This window comes from Python bivittatus, unplaced genomic scaffold, assembly GCF_059951505.1.
Source record: "Python bivittatus isolate LINGU-HERP-01145 unplaced genomic scaffold, Pbiv_v1 ctg000560_np1212, whole genome shotgun sequence".
Lineage (NCBI taxonomy): Eukaryota > Metazoa > Chordata > Lepidosauria > Squamata > Pythonidae > Python > Python bivittatus.
In genome coordinates this window covers 6,727,214-6,750,392 of record NW_028277083.1, presented here as the reverse complement: position 1 = coordinate 6,750,392, position 23,179 = coordinate 6,727,214, and the positions used below count along the sequence as shown (strand labels likewise).

Below are 23,179 nucleotides of genomic sequence, written 5' to 3'. Positions count from 1 at the left end.
AGATGACAAATGGACTTGTTTGCCACCCATGGGTGCATTAACTCCAGGGACATTCTGTGCCTTCCCACTGTTTTTGAGAACGGGGACCTTTGGAAGGTGATCTTTTTTGCTTCAGGCCATTTTGGCTTAACAGGCAGCAGGGCCATCAAATAAAGCAGAGTTTTTCAAACTTGGCAACCTTAAGATGTGTGGACCTTAAATGTGTTGGCTAGGGAATTCTGGGAGTTGAAGCCCAGACATCATAAAAACACTGAAATAAATCAAAAGGCAGCTTTTATGAATGCATCATAGACATTATGTTTATGCTTATTTTTTAGTATTCAGGAAGAACAACAACAAATTATAGAAAGGTAGACTGTTGCAGGACAAATGAGTCTGATGACCAAGGATTTGACAATATCCTTTTAGTCTGTAGGTAAGACTGCTGGTTCACGGCAGGATGCAAAGATGAAATGAACAGTATACAGAAAGATTTCTGAATCAACAAGGACCAACGTGGCACAGAGGCACTGGAATTGGGGGCATTCAGGGTCAAGTCCCCACTCAGAGACTAAGCTTGCAGAGTAACTGTCTACCAGCTCACCATCCCTCACAGGGTGCTTTTTGTCACCCTTCCAGGGTAAACCAGATAGGAATCACAACCAGATGAGCTCATTCTACTTTATTGTAAAGCTACATGAACAGAATCTTGCAAGTCTGAAAGTACAGATCTCCCGCCGTCTCCTTCACAGCCCAAGAAACTAGGGAGGGTCCCTTCTGAGCCTCTTGCCCCATCCATTATCCAGCTGTGGGCTATGCTGTCTCTTATCTGACTGTTCCCCAGGCAGCATCTCTCTGCCTCGTCTCCCAAGGTCTTTCCCACATGCCATTACATTATTGTGAGGACAAAATAAGCATGCTGCCTTAAACTCCCAAAGGAAAAACAGGATGAAAATATATTTTATAAGATAAAGGCACTGCAATGGTGCTTGTTTCAGCTACCCATTACCAATCTACAAGCGGATAGTGTTGAGTCAATATTTCCACCACTCCCAGGGAAACGACACAGGCTGTTCACAAACAGATTCTCCAAGCATGCTAAATCGATCAATCAAGAAACATTTCAAATGACATCATTACCCTAATTATTGGAGGGGGGGATCATTTTAGGACAAGTCCCGTGATAGTATTCATCAGCAATTTAGCTTGAGATGTTCATTTAAATTCAATTTAAATCCATCTAATGCTGTATATGTGCATGCCTGTATTGATCAAATTACAAATATGGTATTGTTCTAATTTGCCTGAGTTTTGAATTAGTTTTGCCTGGAGTTTGACTTTGTGTTTGTGAACTGTATTGTACAGTCCAACATCTTGAATAAAGAAAATCTAACTTTTTTATAGAAATTGATTACTGTACGGGCTAAACACTCCAGCCAGAGGGCAGTTCACACCTATTTTAACCTTCCTTCTCGACCAGTGTTTCTCAACCTTGGGAACTTTAAGATGTGTGGACTTCAACTCCCAGAATTCCCCAGCCAGCATTAAACACTGGTCTAGAAGGTTTTTTAGTGCCATTCTATCTTGTCCAGGAGGATCTAACAGCCAATATGGGCAAGCTGGACCTGAGAAACACCAGATACCTACTGGGGAGTGAGGGTGGGACTAAACTCCCATCATCCCCAGCCAGCACAGCAACATGTGACATATTATACTTAAGTAGTGATCATGCAATGGCATTCTCTATTGTCTTTAAACATGATGAGCCAGAGGACAATACAACAAAATATACAATTCCCAAGGCATCCTATAGACCAGTGTTTCTCAACCTTGACCATTTTAAGATGGACTTCAACTCCCAGAATTCCCTAGCCAGTGTGCTGGCTGTGGAATTCTGGGAGTTGACGTCCATCCATCTTAAAAGTTGACAAGGTTGAGGAACCCTGCTTTAGATACATGGAGCTGTGTAGTAATGACCCAGATCATGGGAGTAAATGTGTGCATTCATTATTAAAAGGCCACTTAAAATCAAGCTTCCTGCAGAGGAAGAATTTCTGCTTGGTGTGTGAGAAAATATCAGTGCTGGGAAGCAACTGTTCCACCAAATTATGCAAAAGCACACAGCTGCACTGCAAGAGCCGGAAAATTCCCCCGAGACCCAAGATCACTCAAATCCCTCATTCAAAGCTCAAAAAAAGCCATGCAACTCTTTTGCCCAAGATCATATCATTGCTTATGGCTGGGGGGGGGGGGGGAGAAAGCAGTTAGGAGCTGATTGTTAAGGAAGGATTTGTTTCAGAGACATGAGTGTAGCAAGAGAATTATAGTCCAAAAGAGGCGGGGGGGGAATCATAGCAAGCAATCCACCAAACTGTAAAAGCCTTGTGGAAAGTGCTAAACCAGGTTGGCTTTATTCCTCATTAGGAAGCCATAACTGGATGGGTCCACACAGCACAAGAAGTTACAAACAAGCAATCATGTTATGGCTTGGTGCAGCGTTTCTCGACCTCAGCAACTTTAAGACGTGTGGATATCTACTACCAGAATCCCCCAGTCAACAGGCAAAAGGGTCTGTTGTGAATCATGCAAGATACTCAGAGACCTGAAGAGCCATTTAGAAGTCTTTAGTCTTCAAAAGCTGCAAGAGATGACTTTCCTCATGCAGGCGACAGGATACAGCAATTGGGGAAGGTGGAGATAGAAGGAAACAGAGATATCTCAAACTACTTTGGAGAATATCCTTCTTTTCATATGGATGAGCAGATGGTAGCACCCAATGGTGGCTGATTTTGAAAAGCTAAGCAAGGTCAGAGATGGTTAACATAGGGATGGGAGACCACCACAAAGTTCCAGGGCTGTTGGTTAAATTGGGAAGGCCAAAACATCTTGGGGAAGGCACTGGCAAACCACATCTATACTGCTGCAAAGGAAACAGGAACACCTCCTTGAACCCAGCACAACTTCTACAGTGGTGTTTCTCAACCTTGGCAACTTTAAGATGTGTGGACTTCAACTCCCAGGATTCCTCAGCCAGCATGACTGGCTGAGGAATCCTGGGTGTTGAAGTCCACACATCTCAAAGTTGCCAACGTTGAGAAACACTGTTCTAGAGCCTTTACCTTTAATTTTCATTTCAAGAAGCCCCATTTCTGCTGTTTCTGATTTCAGAAGGAAGAGATTTCTGCCTGCTGCCATTTTATAACCTGGAGCAAGGAACTTCAGATCTACAGCTCATCAAGGGATCCCAACTAAACCCTTCTCCGCTCCCTATCCTTCTCCCCAGTGTATGCCCCCGATCTATAGAATTTCTTTATCTTCAGGGAGGCCAGACCCTTCCAGTTGTTACTTTCATGATGTATTCATTGAAAGAAAAGCTGCTGTCCTCTCAAGTCTTCTGGTTCCTGGAGATAAGCAAATGAATCCATCAGACAACAGGGAAATAATTTCACCCACACATCCAGGTGACTGATGGCTCTTTTTATTCAGTTGATCAAGCCAGATCCTTTCCGCCTTCTGAACAAAGCTAGGACCGCAAAAGCAGTAACCAAAATGGCAAATGCAGCTATCGAAGAAGCCATGATCCACATCTCGACGCTCAGCTTCTGCTGGCCTATGGAAGGACGCATGAATGGGAAATAGTCAGATTTTGAAAAGAACTACTTCTACACCATTATACTCAGTATGAATTCGTGGTGGCATACAATAAAAAGCCAAAACAATCCTAACAGACTCCCACCCAAGTAGCTCTTCCAGGAAGGAATGAAAAGCCTACCCCGTTTGGTCAAACTCTACAATCCAATGGGATTGTCCTAGATGTGTTTGGATTGGGACTCCAAGAATTCCCAAGCAATTACCATGTTGGGTTGGGGAAACCTGCTTTACCCTATGGCCACACTTCACGTGAACTCATGCCGGTATATTGGGGTATCCTCAGCAGTGGTTGAAAAAGTCAAGATGGTGCCCACAACCATGAACTCAAAGCCCTTTTTACTTTGATTGGGTGGACACCATCTTGACCTTTGGGACTCCCCATGGATGCCCCTACAAACATCCAATAAAAACTCAGAACAATCACAACCAAAACACAAAAAACAGAAATGATAATTCTTGTGTCAAAAGCTTTCATGAATTATAACTGGAAATAATTGGAATAACAAGGGCACTGAAGACAGATCTTAAATAAATGCTCCTCCAAACAGTTTGGATTTTAAGACATTTTTGTGCTTAAGTTCACACTTCTGGATTGAGGGACAAGTCAAGAGTAACAGTGGGCAAGGCCAGGTTTTAAAAACAGAGTTTCAAAAATATTCTGTAGGTGAACAAAGGTTGATATGCGTGACAGCTAAAACGAATGCAGTTGAGTCTCATCTGCTCTAAAAACCCTTTAAAATGCAGGCAATCCCCAGTTTAAGAATGAGTTCCATTCCCAAGGTCTGTCCTTATGTCGAATTTGTACTTAAGTTGGAACGGTATTATTATATAATACTGTATAAGTAATACTGCATAATGAACTTGAAACATTGTGTATTTAATTCAAATTTTGCTACAATAGGTTCTGTTCTTAACTATGGGTCATCTGTAACCCGGGTGTTGTTAACCTGGGGATTCCACTGTACTAGGAAACTGCCCAGGTTTTGACACAAAGTTGCATTGTCAGATCTCAGAGCAGGCTACTCAAACTACCCAAGGAATTCCATGCACATGTGCCTCCCAAGGGGGACAAGTGACATCATATGCCTGTGCATTATTGTGTCATCACTCATCATGTATTATGTCACTCGCATCAGTCGCGTACCGGATGCCTATGGCTCCACAGGATTGGCGAGTTGTCCACTTTAGGTCAGGTATCAAATCCTAAGAGCAGATGATCTCATCCTGAAGGTCTTATACATAAAACACCTTGTTCTGCTTCTATTCTGGCTATTGTGGTTTATCTTCTCTTGGGTATTTTCATGGATGAAGGGGAAGGGGGAAAAAGAGGTGGGAATGTTGGAACCTGGGAAAATGAACAGCCTGTCTCCTAGATATTGTTGTAAAGGCCCTGTGAAGCACAACCATTCCCTACACTGGAGTAGCCATCAGGGCTGTACAATTAGAAGATCCAGTTGAATCACCTCTTTGAACTGTCAAATGGAGCCAACCCTCAGACCCTTTGCAATCCATCCAAAAAAATTCAAGAAACTTTTGGGCATTTGCAAACATGCCTCTTACAAAACCGCAAATCAGTTCCAATTATTCAAATCCTAAATCTGAATTGGAGCAGACTGCAAATTGAAATCCAATCTGCTCTGATTCACATGCCCACCATGTCACTGCTTTTAGACTTTCAACCCAGCTTTTGTTCCTTCTGCTGTATTCACATAACTTGACACCAATGGTGTCTGTAACCCTAATAGTCTCCTCCCACAACTACAAGAAGCACGTACCTTGCATCTTAAATTGCTCCTCTGGTACCAAAATGACAGCGTGTGGCAGAGTCACAACCGCAGTCTTTTCTGTTGCCTCTTCTGCAATCAGAAAATGATAAATATTGCATTCTACTTAGTCGCCTCTAAGACTACTCACCCCACCTTTTAATATGATGGGACTTCATCTCCCAGAATTCTTGGAGATTCTGGGGTTTGCCATCTTAATCCATCAAGAAACAACCAGACTGGAGTTAAGTGTGGAAAGCAAATTTAAAGCATGCACTAGCTTAGCCACACATTCAGGGTGAGGATCCTGTAAATGTGAGACAGCACTGATTTCCCATCAGAGCAAGTTATTGGAAAACTATCAGCCCCATGAGGTAGACCAGACCAGGAACTCAACACAGAAAGCTTCTGATTTTCTTCCTAACCACCTTCGTATGATCAAGCGTGGTGGCAAGTCTCTTCATTGATAATGGGAAGACTTGAAGCTGGCTGTTTACCCAGCATGTCCTGAACTTTAATCCTTGGCTCTTACAAGCTCTGTAATCCTTCTTATGTTCATGTTTTATGTTCCTTTTTGGCCTTTCTCTCAACTAAGGCCTTAGGATGAATCCCTTACCTCGCCGTTTTCTGGAAAGACGAGGACATTGGGTAGAACATAGAGGAGAATCTGGGTTCCATCTATCACAGATGATAACGCTGCAGTGAAAGTACACCTAAGGGGATAAGAAAGGATAGCTATCAGCCCACCAGCTCTGGTGGATCAACTAAGAAATAAAGAACAAAGCTAGGGGTACTCCAAATTTATAACAAATTTATGCAGCCTCCCCCAAGAATAAGGCTGAAGAAATCATTCACTATCACTTCTGTAGCTGGCAGATGGTTTTGAGGTGGCAAGACCCTCTCTCCAAACTAGTTCCAGGAATCACTGAGCTTGCCCAAGAAAATTAAGAATGAGTTTTGACCATGCTCTCACTTCATCTGGGCAAGCTTGATCAGCTTATGAAAGGTTGAAGAGACTCATGAACCCTGGGGGAGGAAGGGACATCAGGACCTCCATTTTGAAATCTCCTGCCTTAGAACATAACCAGGTTGATTAGGAATGGTCTTCAAGCTGGGCTAGATCCTTCTCTCGTTTTACCAACTCCCCCAAACCATTTTATGAACACAAGGGGGTGGACAAGGTTTTGAATGGCTGTGCTAAATGATTTCTTGTTTTGTCCAGAGATGGCTTTGGATTCTTCTAACCAAAGAACCTAATCATGTGAGGTTCTACAGTCTGTACGCATTTTCTGGTGTAAAACCATAGTAAGTTCCATTAGCAATTTTCAGCAATCATACAAATGAAGTCTGGCAGCATGGAGGGAGGGGAACCTATACAAAGAATAATTGGGGTGCATATACTGGCCATTCCAACTGCAGAAGCAATTTTCCAATCGCTACTCTATTTCTCACATGCAGAAATCAATCTTGCAAGAATTTTCCATTGCAACTCACCAGGCTGGGCAGGGCTTTGCCATCGGAGACAAAAGCAAATGCCTTCACTTCAAATCTTTGGCGGAAATTAGCGTAACTGACCGCCGGGCCCACTGGATGGAAGACTGTTTTGTAGCTGTCAAGCTCATATTCGCATCTACGAAAGGAAGCAAATCAGGGTTAATAAAAGGCCCGCTTCTGAAATGTTCATTCTCATTTCTTGAAAACCCGCAGGGATGAGTTAGAACCTACGAGCTGAGCAGTACCTTTTTGCAAAAAGTGGTACGTTTTTGCAATTTGGGGTGAGTGTGCAGAGACTGGCTGTGCTATTACAAATTAAAGCTGCGTTAACCATGGTTCCCCCAATTAACCCAACCTTTTTGCACAAGGTTTGTGCAAGACACTCAGCGAATGTGTGCACAGCTAGTTGACGGCTCTCCAGCTGCCTTCATAGCAGCATTCCTTAACCAGATCAGGTATAAACCCGATGGCTGCATTTTAGAACATAAACCTGGTTGAGTGTTAAACTCAGTCAGGTTTTTATGTTGGTTGATTTGGTGACAGGTTCAAGAGCCTTCCCCCTGTTCCTTTTCCAGCGTGCCAATATCAGGCAACTGCCGCTTACCCATCGACCACAATGTTCCAGCGTGGCAAAGAAGCTGGCTGTAAGGACAGGGTAGCCCAACAATTGTCCAACATTAAGTGGATGTTCGGATCATTTCGGTTGAGTACTTGAACTTCCAGGAAAATGGGCTGCCGCAGGAATTTTACAATCGGATATTGGTCATCTCCATAAGGGACCGAGTAGGATTCATCTGCAAGACAGGAAACCATCTGGAGCTGCAATTCCTGCCCAGGTGGCTAACAGATGCCCAACCCTGGTTGCATTCACACAACCCACTTAATCAAGTCAACTAGAGACCTAGAAGGTGGCTAGGTCACAATTTGGGGGCCTAGCTTACAGTTCAAACCCAGAAGGCTTGGTTAGATGAATCAATATACCACGCGAAACAAAACGGAGCTAATTCAGGGAACAGCAGATGTTTTATGGTGAGAGTCCAGAGTTTTATGGTGAGAATCCAACCTTTCATGCTCCCAAAGCTTGTCCCTCGTTGCTGCCGGTTTCCCCAGAAGGAGGGCAAAACAGGCTGGCTTTTTGCAAGCCAGGTTTATGGGAAAGCATTCCTCAATCTGATCAGGGTCCCCTGAGTCTAGCAGAAGGACATAACAAATAGAGCTACCCACAGGGTTGGATTTTAACCACCTCCACCCTCTGGCTTTCTACATTTTGGAAAGAGTGAAATAAATATATATTACTCTCTAATACAGTGTTTCTCAACCTTGGCCACTTGAAGATGTATGGACTTCAACTCCCAGAATTCCATCCCCCATGCTGGCTGGGGGAATTCTGGGAGTTGAAGTCCATACATCTTCAAGTGGCCAAGGTTGAGAAACATTGCTCTAATAACTGACACAAGGCTACTTAGAGCTGAAACACAGCCTAATTATACCCATGTCAAGATTTCATTTCCAAGTTGTCATTTGATGCTCCATTCGGTTCAAGTATTTTGTTTCTTTTACAGATGCTTCCAAAATCGTTTTCTGAATTTCTCCCAGGACTTTCATTCTATTCGATGCAATTTATCTATCGCTTCAACCCCCATGGACTCTAGGCAGTTAAAACTGGATTTCAGTTAGTACTTCCAAAGTGGAAAATGTCGTGCGGGCAGTTCTATTTTAGTTTAGCTTTTAAACTTGCAGTTTGCTGTGACTTTCTAATTCAGTAGCATTTTAATGCAGGCATTAAGATACAGAGGGGAAAAAAACAGTGCGCGTATAATTACGTTTACATGCATTAATTGCATACTCAAATGAGGCTTCAACTTAATGGACCATTTGGGCACGTCCTTTCTTTCCAAATGTCCATTAGAAGTAAAATGACATCATTTGCATCAATTTAGGTCATTTGTATAATGATGTAATTATGCAAATTACAGAAATCACTGTAAAGTGTGTAAATTTAACTCTTGTTTTATATTTTTAAAGTGCTTCATCCAGATAACTTTGGATACACTGGATCTGTCCTCTACTTCAAGAAAATGTCCGGACAGAATTTGTTCTTTCCCTGCTGCATCTCAAGTCTGCTCAAAGGGTGTCAGCCCTTCGAGGTAGGCCAGGTCAAGAAACAGACACTGCAGGAATGCTATTTGATTGTTGTAGGGTAGAATAAAAGAGAGCCAGTTTGGTGTAGTGTGTTAAGGCACCAGGCTAGAAACCGGGAGACTGTGAGTTCTGCTTTAGGCACAAAGGCAGCTGGGTGACCTTGGGCCAGTCCCTTTCTCTCAGCCCTAGGAAGAAGGCAATGGCAAACCACTTCTGAAAAAAAAAAAAAAGCAAGGAAAAAAAACAAGAAAAAACAAGAAAACCACAGGGACTTGTCCAGGCAGTCTCCAAGAATCGGACCCGATTGAACGGGGGGGGTGAAAATAAATAAATAACAGAATCTTGAAAGGCTGTCTGAATTTCTCCCTATCACAATTTATACTAAACCAATTCTAGGTGTGGTTACTTTATTTCTCACGCTTCTATTCCAGCTGTATAATCTCTTCTTCAAGGGTGGCTCTGTGATGGAATGGACTTATGAAGACCACGCTCAGGGAGATAAGCACGTTCTTAGCCCCCAACAGGAGCGTGGGAAGTTCAAGAAGATGAGGCTGGCGCCTCCCTAAGGAATTCACGGTGTTGTGGCTGGCTGGCTGGCTTGGGAACTTGGGTTCAGTCTGGGGAGATTTGTCTGGAGGTTGAAGCTAATAAACGCAACAGAACTGTATTTGCATTGTCTCCTGGAATTCTTTGGGCTGAACCTGACAGGCTCCTTCCTTCCCCCCATAATGGTTCTTTCGTACCTTTCCCAACATCAATGTTACATTCCATTGCCAAGGGGTCTGTAAAACTGAGGTTTAATTGTATGACATTCTAGCAATGCACCCAGCTCCAGAAGTGCATCGTAAAGTTGCGAGGCCCGTGTACAAAGACTGCATGATTACGAACATGCGGGAAAAAGTATGGATCAGAGACCCATCTCAAGAGTCCCGATGCTGTCAACCATAATACAAAAAAGAATCCCATTCCCTTCTACTAGCTTATCATCATAAATTGCTAATCCAGGATAAAACATACATGGAAATACTCCGGCGTGTGCCAGAATTACAGCAATTTACTTAACAGTAATATCTAAAAGGAGCAGGAAGGTAAAGCAGAGGGCAAACTGGAAATAGTGTTCTCCGGGGCCCCAGAAATCCTAAGCTTGTCCACAGGGGTAGTGTCAAAACCTGGGAGATGCTAGGTCACAATCAAACCAGATCACAATCAAAGTCCTGCACTTTTTGTTCATGAAACAATGCCACCCAGAGTCAATGGGACTTGGGCAGCATATAAATTTAATTAATTATTATGAGCTTCAATTGCAATATCCCATGTGCCATCTGGCAGATGTTGACACCAACCCTTGGCCATATGCCAGCTGGAATTTCTGGCAGACATTCTCATAAACTAAGGGTCCAACACTCTAAATCAGTGTTCCTCAACCTTGGCAACTTTAAGATGTGTGGATGTCAACTCCCAGAATTCCCCAGCCAGCATGCCGAGGTTGAGGAACACTGCTCTAGATACCGGATATAATACGGAGTGAAATCGCAATGAAGAAACATCTCCCATCACATAGCCATTTATCTCACCTGGATAAATGAGAAGAAGTAGAGAAAGTGGACCCTGGTTGATTACAGACCCAGGATGTGGAAGGGTGCTTATCTTGACATTCAAGAAAGCATCGTCACTCTCATAAGAGCACACCACCGTCAACCTGGAAGAAGAGTTGAGTAATGTCAGCTCTTCGAGAGAGTCCAGACAGAAAACCAAAACCATGAGTGATGGTTCTTAAGCAGGAGCTGTTTTTTTCTGAAATATTTTTGCTATCTTGCTTTTAGTCATGAACCAACTGGGCGGGGGGAGGATATTCACTAAATCCATATTTACATAGCGACATCAATTTTACCTAATTTATGTCAATGGCATCAACTGTACCAACATTGTCTGGACTAGTTCAGAAACAACGGACTTTTCATCGGGGGTAAGATCTGAATTCAAATTTGGTCCATTGCCTCCAAAGTTCATTAAATGGGGAGTGCGGGATCTGTAAAATCCATTTTTTTATTGTATTTACTGTATCTTCAATGCATATTGCAATCCTAACCCTGGTCTTGACCACCACGTTGAAACCCCAGGCTAATTTTGTTGGAGTTGCCCGTGAAAGGAAAAGCACAATACCAACAGAAGACTAACAAGGAATTCTGATCTTCACCCACTCCTAAAGACAAGCCAGCTTCACCTGAAATCACTGTCCCTGGAGATCCAGCGGGGGGGCTGATCTGCCCAAAGTACACTCACTTCATTTTCATAAACCATCTTCTCACCATCAACCTGGAAGCACACAAGAAGCTGTGTGAGCATCTGGTGAAGCAGGAGAACAGGTGGGGCTTCAGCTTGAGAAGGAACTCACCCTCAGTCTGGTCCCACAACCGTTCAGAGGCACACGGAAGCGGACTCTGTCATTCAAAGGCGACCGGAAGATGGGCCCACAGGTTGGGTCTCTAAGCCTGAGGGTATCCAGGTTTAAGTCTGGTTTTGTACTGCTGCTCGCTATCTCAAAATCCATATATCCATCTTGAGTGCATATGGTGGCTGCAATGAAGTTGAGGATTAAGTCACACACCGTGCTACGCCACAGTGAGTTAAACTGAAGAGAGTATTTGTAGCTCAGGGTTGAACTGAGGAGTTTTTGGTCCTCTCTGAGGTTGGTTGGCTGTTTGCAGACGTTTCATTACCCAACTAGGGAACATCATCAGCACCCGTCTGATTTGGGCACCTTTTACGCCTAACAAATTTTAGCATGAAGCACAAACGTTTGCAAGTTGCAGTTCAGCTAATCAGATGCGTGGAGTGGCTAAACTGAAGTGGAATTTAAATACCTAGGGATGTGGGGTGGGGAAGGCAGGGTGGTTATGCAGATGAAGGTGCCATGGAAGACCCATTGCAAGTAAATAAAGAAAATCACAGCAGTTGATGCTCTGGAGCATAGCAGCTTCTTCTCTTTCATGAATGCAAAGAATCCTTTAAAAAATTAGGTACTGTAGAGCAGGAAGCCCGCAGGCATATTGTGGTTCCCTCATATTTAAGCAAGCAAGCTCCACATAACCAACTCCTCCCTAACTTAGTGTTTTTCTTTCTCCCTGAGACTTCAAAAGCTTCTCTTCCACGCAACCTGCACGATCTGCCTGTTGTTAAATACAAAACCTGAAATAATTCTACAGAGGGTAGCCTGAAGTTATAGATTTAACTCTCACATAATCCCTGGGGGAGAAGAGCAGGCAAAAATTGCTAATGGAACTAAATTCAACAGGAGCCAAGCACACATCAGCTCTTTGGGCAGAAGGTAAGCTAATAAGGCTGAAAGGTGTGTATATTTTGTGTAGATCACATTAGAAAGATTCAAGTAGCATGTTCCCTACACTGGGGCTCCTGAAGAAGGTTGGCCCATAATTCTGGTAGGATGCTTAACCCTTCTCAGACCACATTTGAAGATATATATTTCTAAGAGTGATATTCAAATCCTTACCTATCGGTGTGTTTTGTTCACAAGGACACTCCGGGTAGCTAATCATGGTGGCTATTTCACCCTGGTAGTCAAAATTCAACTTCAAGGATGGGACATACAACTGAAAGCCCGAGCAATCATCATCTCTGTAGGCCTGAAAAATCAGAGATATTCCATTGCTTTCATCAGAGTTTCAATTCTCTTCCCATTAGGTGGGTAACCCAGAACTGATGGCTAATCAACAGATGGTCCATACCGTGACACGCTCTAGGACCTCTTGCAAGCTCAGGACAATTTTCACATTCCCAACTGACTCTCAATAACGTGTGTTTTTTGTTTAAACAAACCAGTCAATTAAGGTCAAGAACCCAAAATAAAATATTTGGGAGAGTAACCTCCAAGCCACCAATCATCAACCAGGTGGAGCACCCATTACATCAACCACAGCAATAAAGGTGCAACAGATTGTCTGCAGAAAACCCAGTACTGATTCCCCTGAAACCTAGAGAACCCACCTACGTTTGTATGCTTAATTGTATATTTTGAATGTACACAAATACGTATGCCACTCATATGCACCCTGGCTTTCCAAACCACAGAGCTGAAGTGTTCTCCACCCATCCCTGAGTTGGTAGAAAAACTAGAGTAGCATGAAACATTCGTGACTCCATTGTTGATCCATATCCATCAGCCCTTCAAGGCAGGCCAGGCCAGGAAACCAAAATCATGTAGGCCAATATTAGTTTTATTGTAACGTTAGAGTAACAGAATATTGCAAGTCTGAATGTGCCTCCTTTTATCTTCATGTGAATTAGGAAGGGGCTTGTCTGAGATGTTTATGTATGCTACAGTTCTGCACTGCACTCAGGTTTCTTTTATCTGATTGTAGCCTCGCAAGTGGTTCTTCCTCCTGTCCCTCAAGGCCTTCCCTCTACAATATCTTCTCTCTGTTGCTGGTCACTGCAGTCCCAACTTCCCTTGGTCACCCCAAGCCAACCAAATTTTCCACATCTCAAGGCTGTCCTTCAACGGGGTTGGAACGAGGAAAACACCATGAAACACCAGCACAGCTAAAGAAGAAGACACAGCTGTCTCACTCCTGGGCTAGAGGTGTGATGAAGGCAATATCATGGAGACATGAAATAAACCTGCTAGCAGGGCCTGTTTGTCCTTGATTAGGTGCAAATGTGTGAAGGAATGGTTTGATGAAGGCCGCGCTCAGGGAGAGAAGCATTCTCTTAGCCCCCAACAGGAGCGTGGGAAGGTTAAGAAGGTGAGACTGGCACCACCCTAAGGAATTCACGGTGTTTTGGCTTGCTGGCTTGGGAAGTTAGATTCGGTCTAGAGAGATTTCTGTCTTTGAGGTGGAAGCTAATAAACACAACAGAACTGTATCTGTACTATCTCATGGAGTTCTTTGGACCGAACCTGACAAAATGGGAAAGACGCAACATGATGTTCACATTAAAAAAGAAATTTAGCCAAACATGAGAACAGATTCTGCTCCCATCCATCATATTAAGCCACAAAGCAATGTGCTTGGTTTGGGCTTAGCATTGCTGTATTAACCTGGCTACTGTGTTTCACAAACTAGAGAGTGAACTGAGCCATCTTCAACAAACCACAGTGAAGCAAAACACGTCTGTGAGATGCATAAACCCAGAGGACCAAGGAACTTACTCGAGTGTTCAGAAGTCTCTTGTGAATGTACAGCTTCACTCCCCTTCTGGTGTCCACATCAATGCCACTGGCTTCAAGTTGGTGTACTAGAATGCTCTTCTCATTCAGATCGACAGCTGTCAATTTTCCTGGGAACGCTGGGAGAATCATCATCATATGGGTTGAATTGCAGACCACTGGGCCTGAAAAGCGGGAAAGAATATTCAAGTTTTTCCAAACCAAGGTCTTTTCCCCAAGGCTGTGATGGTCTTCTGCACACTGAGGTGCTTCAAGAAGAATTCTGATAAGAGGGATGTATACCTCCTCCAAAATAGTTGGGCTGTCATACAGCATTAAACCACAATATATGTAAATCTGGTTAGTTGAATAAGCTACTATTGTGGGTTCAGGCCTAATATGGTCCCATAAACCATGATTTACAAACCATAAATGCTGCATTTACATACAACATGCTAAGCCACAAATCACATTCAAGCTTTGTATATGTTCTCAGCCCAGCCTAGGTGTCAGCATTCAATTAATCCACTTTTGTATTCCACAGGAAAACAAACTTGGCTCAAGGAAGGAAGATCAGGGAAAACATGAGTTTCCTTTCATGAAAACAGTGTGCAAGTTAAAGGGAGGGATGGACAGAATCAACCTATGTGGAAGAACATGAAAAAGCTACAGACAGAAAGCCTAGTTTGAAGCCAACATCTTTATATCTGATTTAGAAGCAGAGCATTTGAAACTGAAAGTTTTCACCTGGGGCACAGATCATCCTTGATTCCACAGACGCACGCTGCTCTGGTGCCCCGTAAGTTAGCTTGATGCCTACTGTGTATAACACGTGGCCATCTTGCTGCAAGACATTAAGGGACATTTCATGCTTTAACATTTTGGAAACCACTTTATGCCAATATCCAATCCCAAAGCAGGTCGCACTTCCTAGCAGGAACATGCAAAATTCACCCATTCCAAACAGGACATTCTGGAATGCCCTGTTTTAGCTTCTTCTATCAGGGAGGATCAGCAGCTAAAACGTCCAATCTGGAAGCAGCCTGAGGCATCCTGGGGTGGTCCAGCCCCAAACAGGTCTGTTTGATCCGGAGCTCCAAGACATCTCAAACTGTTTCCAGATTGAAGGTTTACTTCTGGAAACTAGTGAGCTCCCCCCAGAATGGTAGGGTCCAAAAGAGGAACGCACCATTCCAGAGTTCTTCAGAACGTTGTCTTCAAACAGACGAGCATTGCAAATTCCTGTTTTCTAACCAATACAACACGTTTTTAAGAATTCTGGGTAAGAACGCAACAGGGGAAAAGATTTGATATGTCGGAATCCATAGAAGAGTCCTACAGCTGGCTGAATCAAAGGTGGGGGGCTCTCCTGGAAAGGACGGAATTAATGCATCAAACGGAAGCATCCCATGGAGAATAGCTAATGGCAACCCACTGGGTGGCCTTCCTCTAAAATCAAATGGATATTTCAGCTACATATCATATGGAGGCAGGAGCACATGAAAGGGCTAATATAAACTTAAAACAGGTTTCATTTAATTTAGAAAAAAAAGAGACATTTAGAACAGTGTTTCTCGACCTCAGCAACTTTAAGAGGCATGGACTTCAACTCCTGGAATTGATCTTCATGACATTTCCCCCCAAACCATTAAAGTGAGAGGTTGCCCATCCCTGTATTACATCATCATCAACGTATAAGCCACCCGTTCTAAAAGAACACTGGTCAACTAAGGAAAAAAATATAATCAATCATACAATCATTAAGAATAAAAAAAAACCTCACCCCAAAGCTCAGCATTGGAGGAGTGCCTCCAAATTTGGGGAATTAGTTGCCCCTGGGACTGCTAGCCATATTTCTCATTTCCTGTACCTTGTAAACCATGACTCCTTTAGCATCGAATGGGACTTGGACGATGATACGATTGTCATCTGAAAAAAAGGTGTAGCCCTGTTGAATGGCCTGTCTGAGATTCCACTGGTGTGTTTGGCCGCTGTCCTCTACTGATATGACCCACTCCATCAGAGATGCGGCAGCCTACGAAAAGCCACTCCGTTACAACATGAAGAAAGATCCTGGCTCAAGAAAGGCTTCCACTAAACCATATTTCAGAATCTGCTCTCCAAATTCAGACAGCAATTTTAAAAGCTAACCAAGTAATTTATTGAAGGGGGCCCCTTGAGAGATCGTTCCTACCGAAAAATCCCCACCATCTGTGCTTTACGACCTCTTCTAAGATCATTCTTAATCTCAAAACATAGCAATCTAAAAAAACTAGCCTAACTTGCGTGCTAACTCCCATTATTAGCCAACTCAAACATTTTTGGAGGCTTAAAAAAAAAAAAAAAAAAATCAGCAAGTCTAGTTAAATTCGGGAGGCAAATCCAGATTTTTCCCCTACTAAACCACAGCTTGTGTCAACAGCTGTGATTAAACTGCATGCTTTGCCACAATCAAACACACCACTGGGACAAGGGGAACGTGACTCCAGCCAGCATTGCACTGATATCAATTTTTTTCCCCTAGTGTTATTTTATTTTTTAAAGATGATTAAACTAGCTTGCCTGAGAAACTTTGATTACATACCGTGTGTTGAACATGCATCATGGGAATCAGCCTTGGGAACGTAACCTGCAAAAGGAGGACAGGTTGGTACCTACCAGCCCATAATCAAGAAAGCTGGCAGACATTAAAAGGTGGTGTTATTTTATTTACATTGTCTAGCACAGTGTTTCTCAACCTCGGCAACTTTAAGACGTCTGGACTTCAACTCCCAGAATTCCCCAGCCAGCATGGGGAACACTAAACACTAGACGAGTTTATCTTCATAATTTGCTCTGTCTATTGCAGGTTGCTTCAGAAATAAATCTTACCATATTTTAGTTTGAGGCTCACTGCCTGCCTAGCCCTTGTGTGATTTTCTGTGACCAAGCCACCAGATTCTCTTGCCCCAAAGCAACGTGAATTGTTAAGGCCGTGCAATGCTTCGAAAATAATCTCACAAAGGTTTGGAGATGTAAGAGTACAGACACAGCCCCTCTTTGCAATGCTTCAACGAAGCCACAGCTTTTCCCTGTGTTCAGCAGCCCTTGAAAGAACTGCAAACAGGTGTGAAGTTTGTGTACGTGTGTACATACACACACACACACACACACACACACCCGTGCTGGAAAGCACTAGTTTTTCACTTAGCCCAAATTGCAAATTCAAGACAGAAAGTACAGCTCATGTTGGCAAAAAGCTCAATTTAAAGCCAGGTTTTATGGGGAACTGTATCCTGGCTTGTTTTTACCCCAGCTTATTGTTATAACCCATATTCCTGGTTTGTTTCTCCCCTTCAACTTGTCTAGCTGTCAGTCAAAGAAGTGGAGAAAAACAACTGGACAAGTTGTGTGTTAGCAAGGAACGAGGCCACCACGCTGAAGAGACCTCTAGCTTAGCCTGCTATTCGAGCTCTGCCAGTCTTAGATATGCCAACTTCCACAATTCTCAGCTAGTAGGGGAAGGTATACAAACAGAAAGTAGGACTGAGATACCGGAAAAAATGGAACCCAATACAACAGAAGGCATAGGCCATTCTACAAGCATATAAGGGCATATTCTAAAAGCATTTTGCACAGCTTAAACGTCTAAGCCAACCCCGTTGCCACACTTACGGCCATGAAGTTTTTGGTACAGTTCGTAGCACTGGTGAAGCCACCACTGGGAAACGCAGCATCGGCTTGGGTGGCGTCGCAGTCTAGGCTATACGTTTCATTCTGGGGGCTTATCTCCTCCGTATCGTTGAATTGCAACCTGAATCTCAGACGATGCTTGTTATCCTGTGGGCAGAAACCGCGGAAGGATGGCATCTGGGTGCAGGTGTCAAACTAAGCTGTGAATTCCTTATGTGCAATTTCTTGAGCAGATCCATTCTTTACTGGAGAGTTAGCACATCACAGATGCTCAACAAACCACATTATGGCTTTGCATTTGGGGGGAAGAGGTCCAGAAAGTTACACCATCGTTTTGATTTGCTCAAAGTTTGCTGAGCGCTGAAAACCAGCTTGTTTTCTTCCTCTGCTTTTTTAAAACCTCTTTTTCTGCATTTTTAACCCCTTTATCCTTTAGACCAGAGTTTCTCAAACTTGGCAACTTGAAGATGTGTGGACTTCAACTCCCAGAATTCCCCAGCCAGCCATGCTGGCTGGGGAATTCTGGGAGTTGAAGTCCACATGTCTTCAAGTTGCCAAGTTTGAAAAACACTGCTTTAGACTCAGTCTTCTATAGATCAGCCTTCCAGATATACAGGATTAGGCTACAGCCTCTAAACTATGCTAACTAGGAATCTGGGACCTGTAATCAAGTACATTGGAAAGCCAAAAGGTTAGGAAAGGTGGATAAAATCTCTAGTGGAGAATTCCACAATTATGGGAAACCATTTGAAGAAAACCAGAAAGCTACTAAAATGATTAGGAGACGTCACACTTTCTCTAGAAAGCAAGACATCGTCAGATTTCAGTGGCCTCCAGTGATTTGGAACCTCAGCCTGAGAACACAGATTAAGTCAAATAAAACTAGACTAATTCATCAAAGCCTTTTTTTTAAAAGTATGTGATAAAGAGCTTTTACTTCAATAATCCAGCTGCATTCAACTAAGGGATTCCCCAACATTTAAAAAATGGCGCATAACCCAACATGCACAGAAATCTATTTACACAAGGGTTCCTTGAATGAACTCTTTTTTTTTTTAATTGAATTGAACCCATGGAGTATACTACAGTCTCCAAATATATATTTTTTTGTCTGTATCCTTCTGTATTCCAAAGTACAGAGTTCTTATTTTTTCAACATCCACCCAGAGGGCATCGCCCACAGCATGTCAACAGCATACCTCCATTTTGGTACAGTTCTGGTACCCAACCATCAACATTTGTTTTCCATAGTCAATTTGATAATCACAGTCTTCCATTTCTTCCCCGTTCCTATCTAAAGAAAAACCATACAATGGGTGAGACACAACCCCTTCCTAAAACTGAGTAGCAGTTAATTCAAACAGAAGAGACAAAATAGTGGAAGAAACATCAGACGTACCAAGAATTTCTATACTCCAGGAACTGAAGTTGGCAAGCTCCTTTGGAAGCCAGACTCGCCACTGATCATCATGGCAAGACATTGTACCTGTAATAAAATATTTGACAATCTTTCCTTTAAATCCTTCGTACAGAAAATTGTTCAAGCTAGGACAACAGAGTTTGATCTTTTTGACATAATTGTTGTACATAACTGTACATAGTTTGACGTTAACTGTTGTACTTTGCCCAAAGTTGCTTTGTGAGAGATGAGCGGCTATATAAATGTGATATATAAATAAGTAAAAATCTTTACCCACAGTAAAATCTCATTAGCTAATCCACATAACACATTTATCCATTGGGCATCTTTGGTTCATTGCTTACCCATGTCAAGTAAAGCTAGCTGTAGTGGTTTATTCCATAAACCATGGTTAATCCATGGATTGGCCCTGAACAAAAACCCAGCCTTTGGGTTTCTGGTACTTCTGGCCAAATGCCAACAAGCACCATTTGAAATTCACACACCAGGGAAAGCTGCTAAGTCACGTAAGTTCATCTTATGTCTCTTTTTTCTTTTTTAAAGAAGGTAAAAATAAATCTTGGCAAAAGTTTCAGATCTTCCAGCTGTCTGTATAAGGCAGGATCAAGTGAGCAGGAATCAATCTGGAGTCCACTGGAGTTGGGCAGCCAATATATTTAAGTAAATAGTAATTATTATAAAACACCAGGGACTAGTGACTCTCCCAGTATTATTAACTCTCAGTATCACCATTTGCCATATTAAGTGGAAATGCTGGAGCCCCAGAAAAAAAAAAAAAACAGTTAAGCAGCTTCTTCTGGATAAACCAAGACAACCTCCACAATGAAGCTTTCCAGCTGTCTTGGACTACAACTCCCAGAATTCCTAGCCACCAATCCTTGCCTACATGTGTACCAGCCTCATAAATATACTTGCATGAGTAGGGATGCACAGTTTGGGCATATTCAACTCCCACACTGTTTTTCCCAGCTGGGCCAATTTGCAGGAGTCCATAACACAAGCCATCTTCACATCAGCTCCAGAAGAGCAACCGATCACCAGTAGCCCAAATCCATTTGAAGCAGCAAGCCTGCCTCTTAGTTTCTCCTATTCTCTGGCATTGCTCTACACAACCTGGGATACAGTCTTTCTTGCCCATTTTAGATGCTTTCTCCTTGCTGGCCTGCAGAAGTCCTCTACGGTGGGTTTTTCATGGACAGATGTTGCATCACTCACCCAGGTAACCTTCAGGACTTGGATCCTGGAGAACACTGTCGTAGAACTAACTAACAAACTTCATTTTTCCAAGATCAAAGCACTGAAGATGTTGCTCAGGCAGATAATGAAACACAAAAACACAGTTCAGAGAACTTCTCCACCCCCATGTTTCATCCATGAGCTACTATTTCTGCTCCGTATTCTCTACTTGGCTCAAAGAATTGACCTGAAGAGGAACCCCAGGTGATAATGTTGGTGATCATTTTAAGGGCCCAGAGCAAGATAGCAGAGGGAACATCATGGGCCAGATTGACACCACACTAAGCCATGGCTAGTTGAATCACAGTTTACTCTCTAAACTTCAACTATTGCATTTAAACAGGCTAAGCTTTAATCTCTGGTTTACAACTACAGCAGTTGGATGCACACCCACACTACTCCAAAACCAAACCAACAGTGGGACTTTAAGACAAACTGACAATGTAGCCCATCTCTGTCACACCCTACAACTGGATTGCAAGAAGAGATTATCACCATCTGCATTCACCCAATTCACCAAACCAGGTTAACATCACCAAGGCTAAGTTTCCACCCCATACTAAGCCAAGAAGGAGACAACACCGTGGCCTAGCAGCCTAGCTTCATCCAAGGCCCCCAGAGGAAATGGAGTTTGTTCAGTTTGGGATTAGCCATGGTTTATAAACCAGAATTGATGGTTTGGCACATTGTTTTGAGTGCCTGCCCATCAAAACCAGAGCATGGTGAAGAACCTGGGCTGGAAGGACAAACCCAGTTTGTTCCCAATACATCCCGGAGGAAGAGCAAGATACATCCCAGAATATCCTCTCCCAACCCAACAGAAAATCCTGTTACCTGGGAAATCGAGAGCCACGGAGGTAAAAATGCTGCTCAGAAAACAGCCAAAGAAGACGAGAAGCCTGAAGCAGAAAGCAAAGGAAAAATAAGCTCAGCTCGACCGCATTCATACGGCAGCCCCGTCCTTTCCCACTCCTAAAAAAATCGATAAGACTTTACCACGCATTGCAACGCGCCCAACCGACACGCACCCCCATCCTACCCGCCCGACGCAAACCAGACTATGCAAGTTTAGCCTGGCGACTTCGTGGTCCGATTTTTTTTTATAACCTCACGTGCTCGCAGCGCGCGTGTGCAACGCCGGTCCCAGCCCGGGAACGTTCGCACGTTCTCCGATTACGGCTGGGCTGGGGGACTCCCCGCACCCGGGCGGGCTTCTTCCTCTCTCTTTCCTCTCTCTCTCTCTTTCCGCTCTCTCTCTTTCTTCTCTTTCTCCTCTCTCTCTCCTCTCCTTCTTCTCTTTCTCTTTTTCTTCTCTCTCTCTTTTTTTCCTCTCTCTCTCTCTCTCCCTTTCTCTTCTCTGTCTTTTTCCTCTCTCTCTCCTCCTTTTTCTTCTCTCTCTCTCTTTCCTCTCTCTCTCTTTCCTCTTTCTTCTCTTTCTCTTTTTTCTCTCTCTCTCCTCTCCCTCTCTTTCTTCTCTCTCTTTCCTCTCTCTCTCTTTTCTCTCTCTCTTTCTCTCTCTCTCGCATTCCGGATCCTGTGCACAGGATCGGGGTACCTGCCACTGCTTGGCAAGCGCGCCACTCCGATCCTCAGCCACGCTTGCCCCGTTCACGTTTCAGTGGGAGCCCTTCGAACCGCACGCCAAGAGCCGGGGCCGCCCCGTTCCCGGGCGTGGACCGAGCGCGATCCACCGGCGGCTCGCCACCCCGCTGGAGAAACGGGCCGGTGTGAAGACCCCGCGGAGGGCGACTTCCCTGATTCGGGAGGCTCGCAGAGAGTCGACCGACTTACTCGCGAGGAATCGTGCGGAGGAGCGGGGCTGCCATCGGCGTTCGCCCTTTCAACCGGGGCCGCTCCATCGAGCGAGGGTTAAAGGCTTTACGGATCGCGTTTTCTTGTGTCTCAGTTTCAGTCCTAAAATGGGCATCCTCTTTCGCTCACCTGTTCTCGGTGATGCAACGGAAAAAAGATTATGAACATTAAAAAGAAAAAAAAGCAAACTCCTTTTTCCGTGCCATAACTAGCAGAGTGTTTTTCAAGCTTGGCGACTTTAAGATATCTGGACTTCAACTCCCAGAATCCCAGCAAACCATGGTTTAGGGCAGAGTGTCTCAACCTTGGCCCCTTGAAGACGTGTGGACTTCAACTCCCAGAATTCCTCAGCCAGCCATGCTGGCTGGGGAATTCTGGGAGTTGAAGTCCTCACGTCTTCAAGCAGCCAAGGTTGAGAAACACTGGTTTGGGGACATCTAAGTGAGAATCAAATGAATGGTAACGTGGCTTTGCAAAGAAGAAAGAACGTCCAGGCTAATCTCGGGCTGCCATTCAGCATCTCAGCCATTGGAGAGTGACAAGATCCAGCCCCGGGGAAGAGCTTGGAAGGACACAGCTGACGTTCACCAGCCCTTTTGGGGGTGGCGAAGACAGGTTATGGGAGCAGGAAGCCCCCTTGCGTCCTTCCAACGGCTGAGCAAGAGGGCCTGGCCCAAGGCCACCCAGCTGGCTTCGTACCTAAGGCAGGACTAGAACTCACCATTTCCTGGTTTCTGGCTCTCATAGGCCATGTAATACTGCTAGTCAAGTTCTCAAAGGCACACCCCCCTTAATTAAAAAAAAAAAAAGCCAAGGCTGTTTTTCAACTGCCCTGCTCCCTGG

General features: G+C 43.8%; 1 protein-coding gene across 2 annotated transcripts; it reads right to left on the bottom strand.

Moving 5' to 3' along the window:
• Window positions 1-3,417: 3,417 nt before the first annotated feature.
• On the bottom strand, window positions 3,418-23,148 carry ZP2 (zona pellucida glycoprotein 2). 2 transcript variants are annotated; one of them, XM_025164620.1, is made up of 19 exons: window positions 23,058-23,148; window positions 22,316-22,465; window positions 21,359-21,423; window positions 19,268-19,354; window positions 19,068-19,162; window positions 17,851-18,015; window positions 16,781-16,825; window positions 16,067-16,231; window positions 14,944-15,040; window positions 14,200-14,381; window positions 12,541-12,673; window positions 11,425-11,606; window positions 11,254-11,345; window positions 10,604-10,728; window positions 7,492-7,681; window positions 6,888-7,023; window positions 6,010-6,106; window positions 5,406-5,486; window positions 3,418-3,589 (listed from the first exon to the last, which is right to left on the bottom strand). In XM_025164620.1, exons 2-19 carry the CDS (start codon window positions 22,381-22,383, stop codon window positions 3,462-3,464), a joined length of 2,133 nt encoding a protein of 710 aa, XP_025020388.1. In that variant the 5' UTR covers window positions 22,384-22,465; window positions 23,058-23,148; the 3' UTR covers window positions 3,418-3,461. The 2 variants fall into 2 exon arrangements, with proteins under 2 accessions (XP_025020388.1, XP_015743009.1); XM_015887523.2 differs by lacking the exons at window positions 22,316-22,465; window positions 23,058-23,148 and adding an exon at window positions 21,521-21,603.
• Window positions 23,149-23,179: the final 31 nt, after the last annotated feature.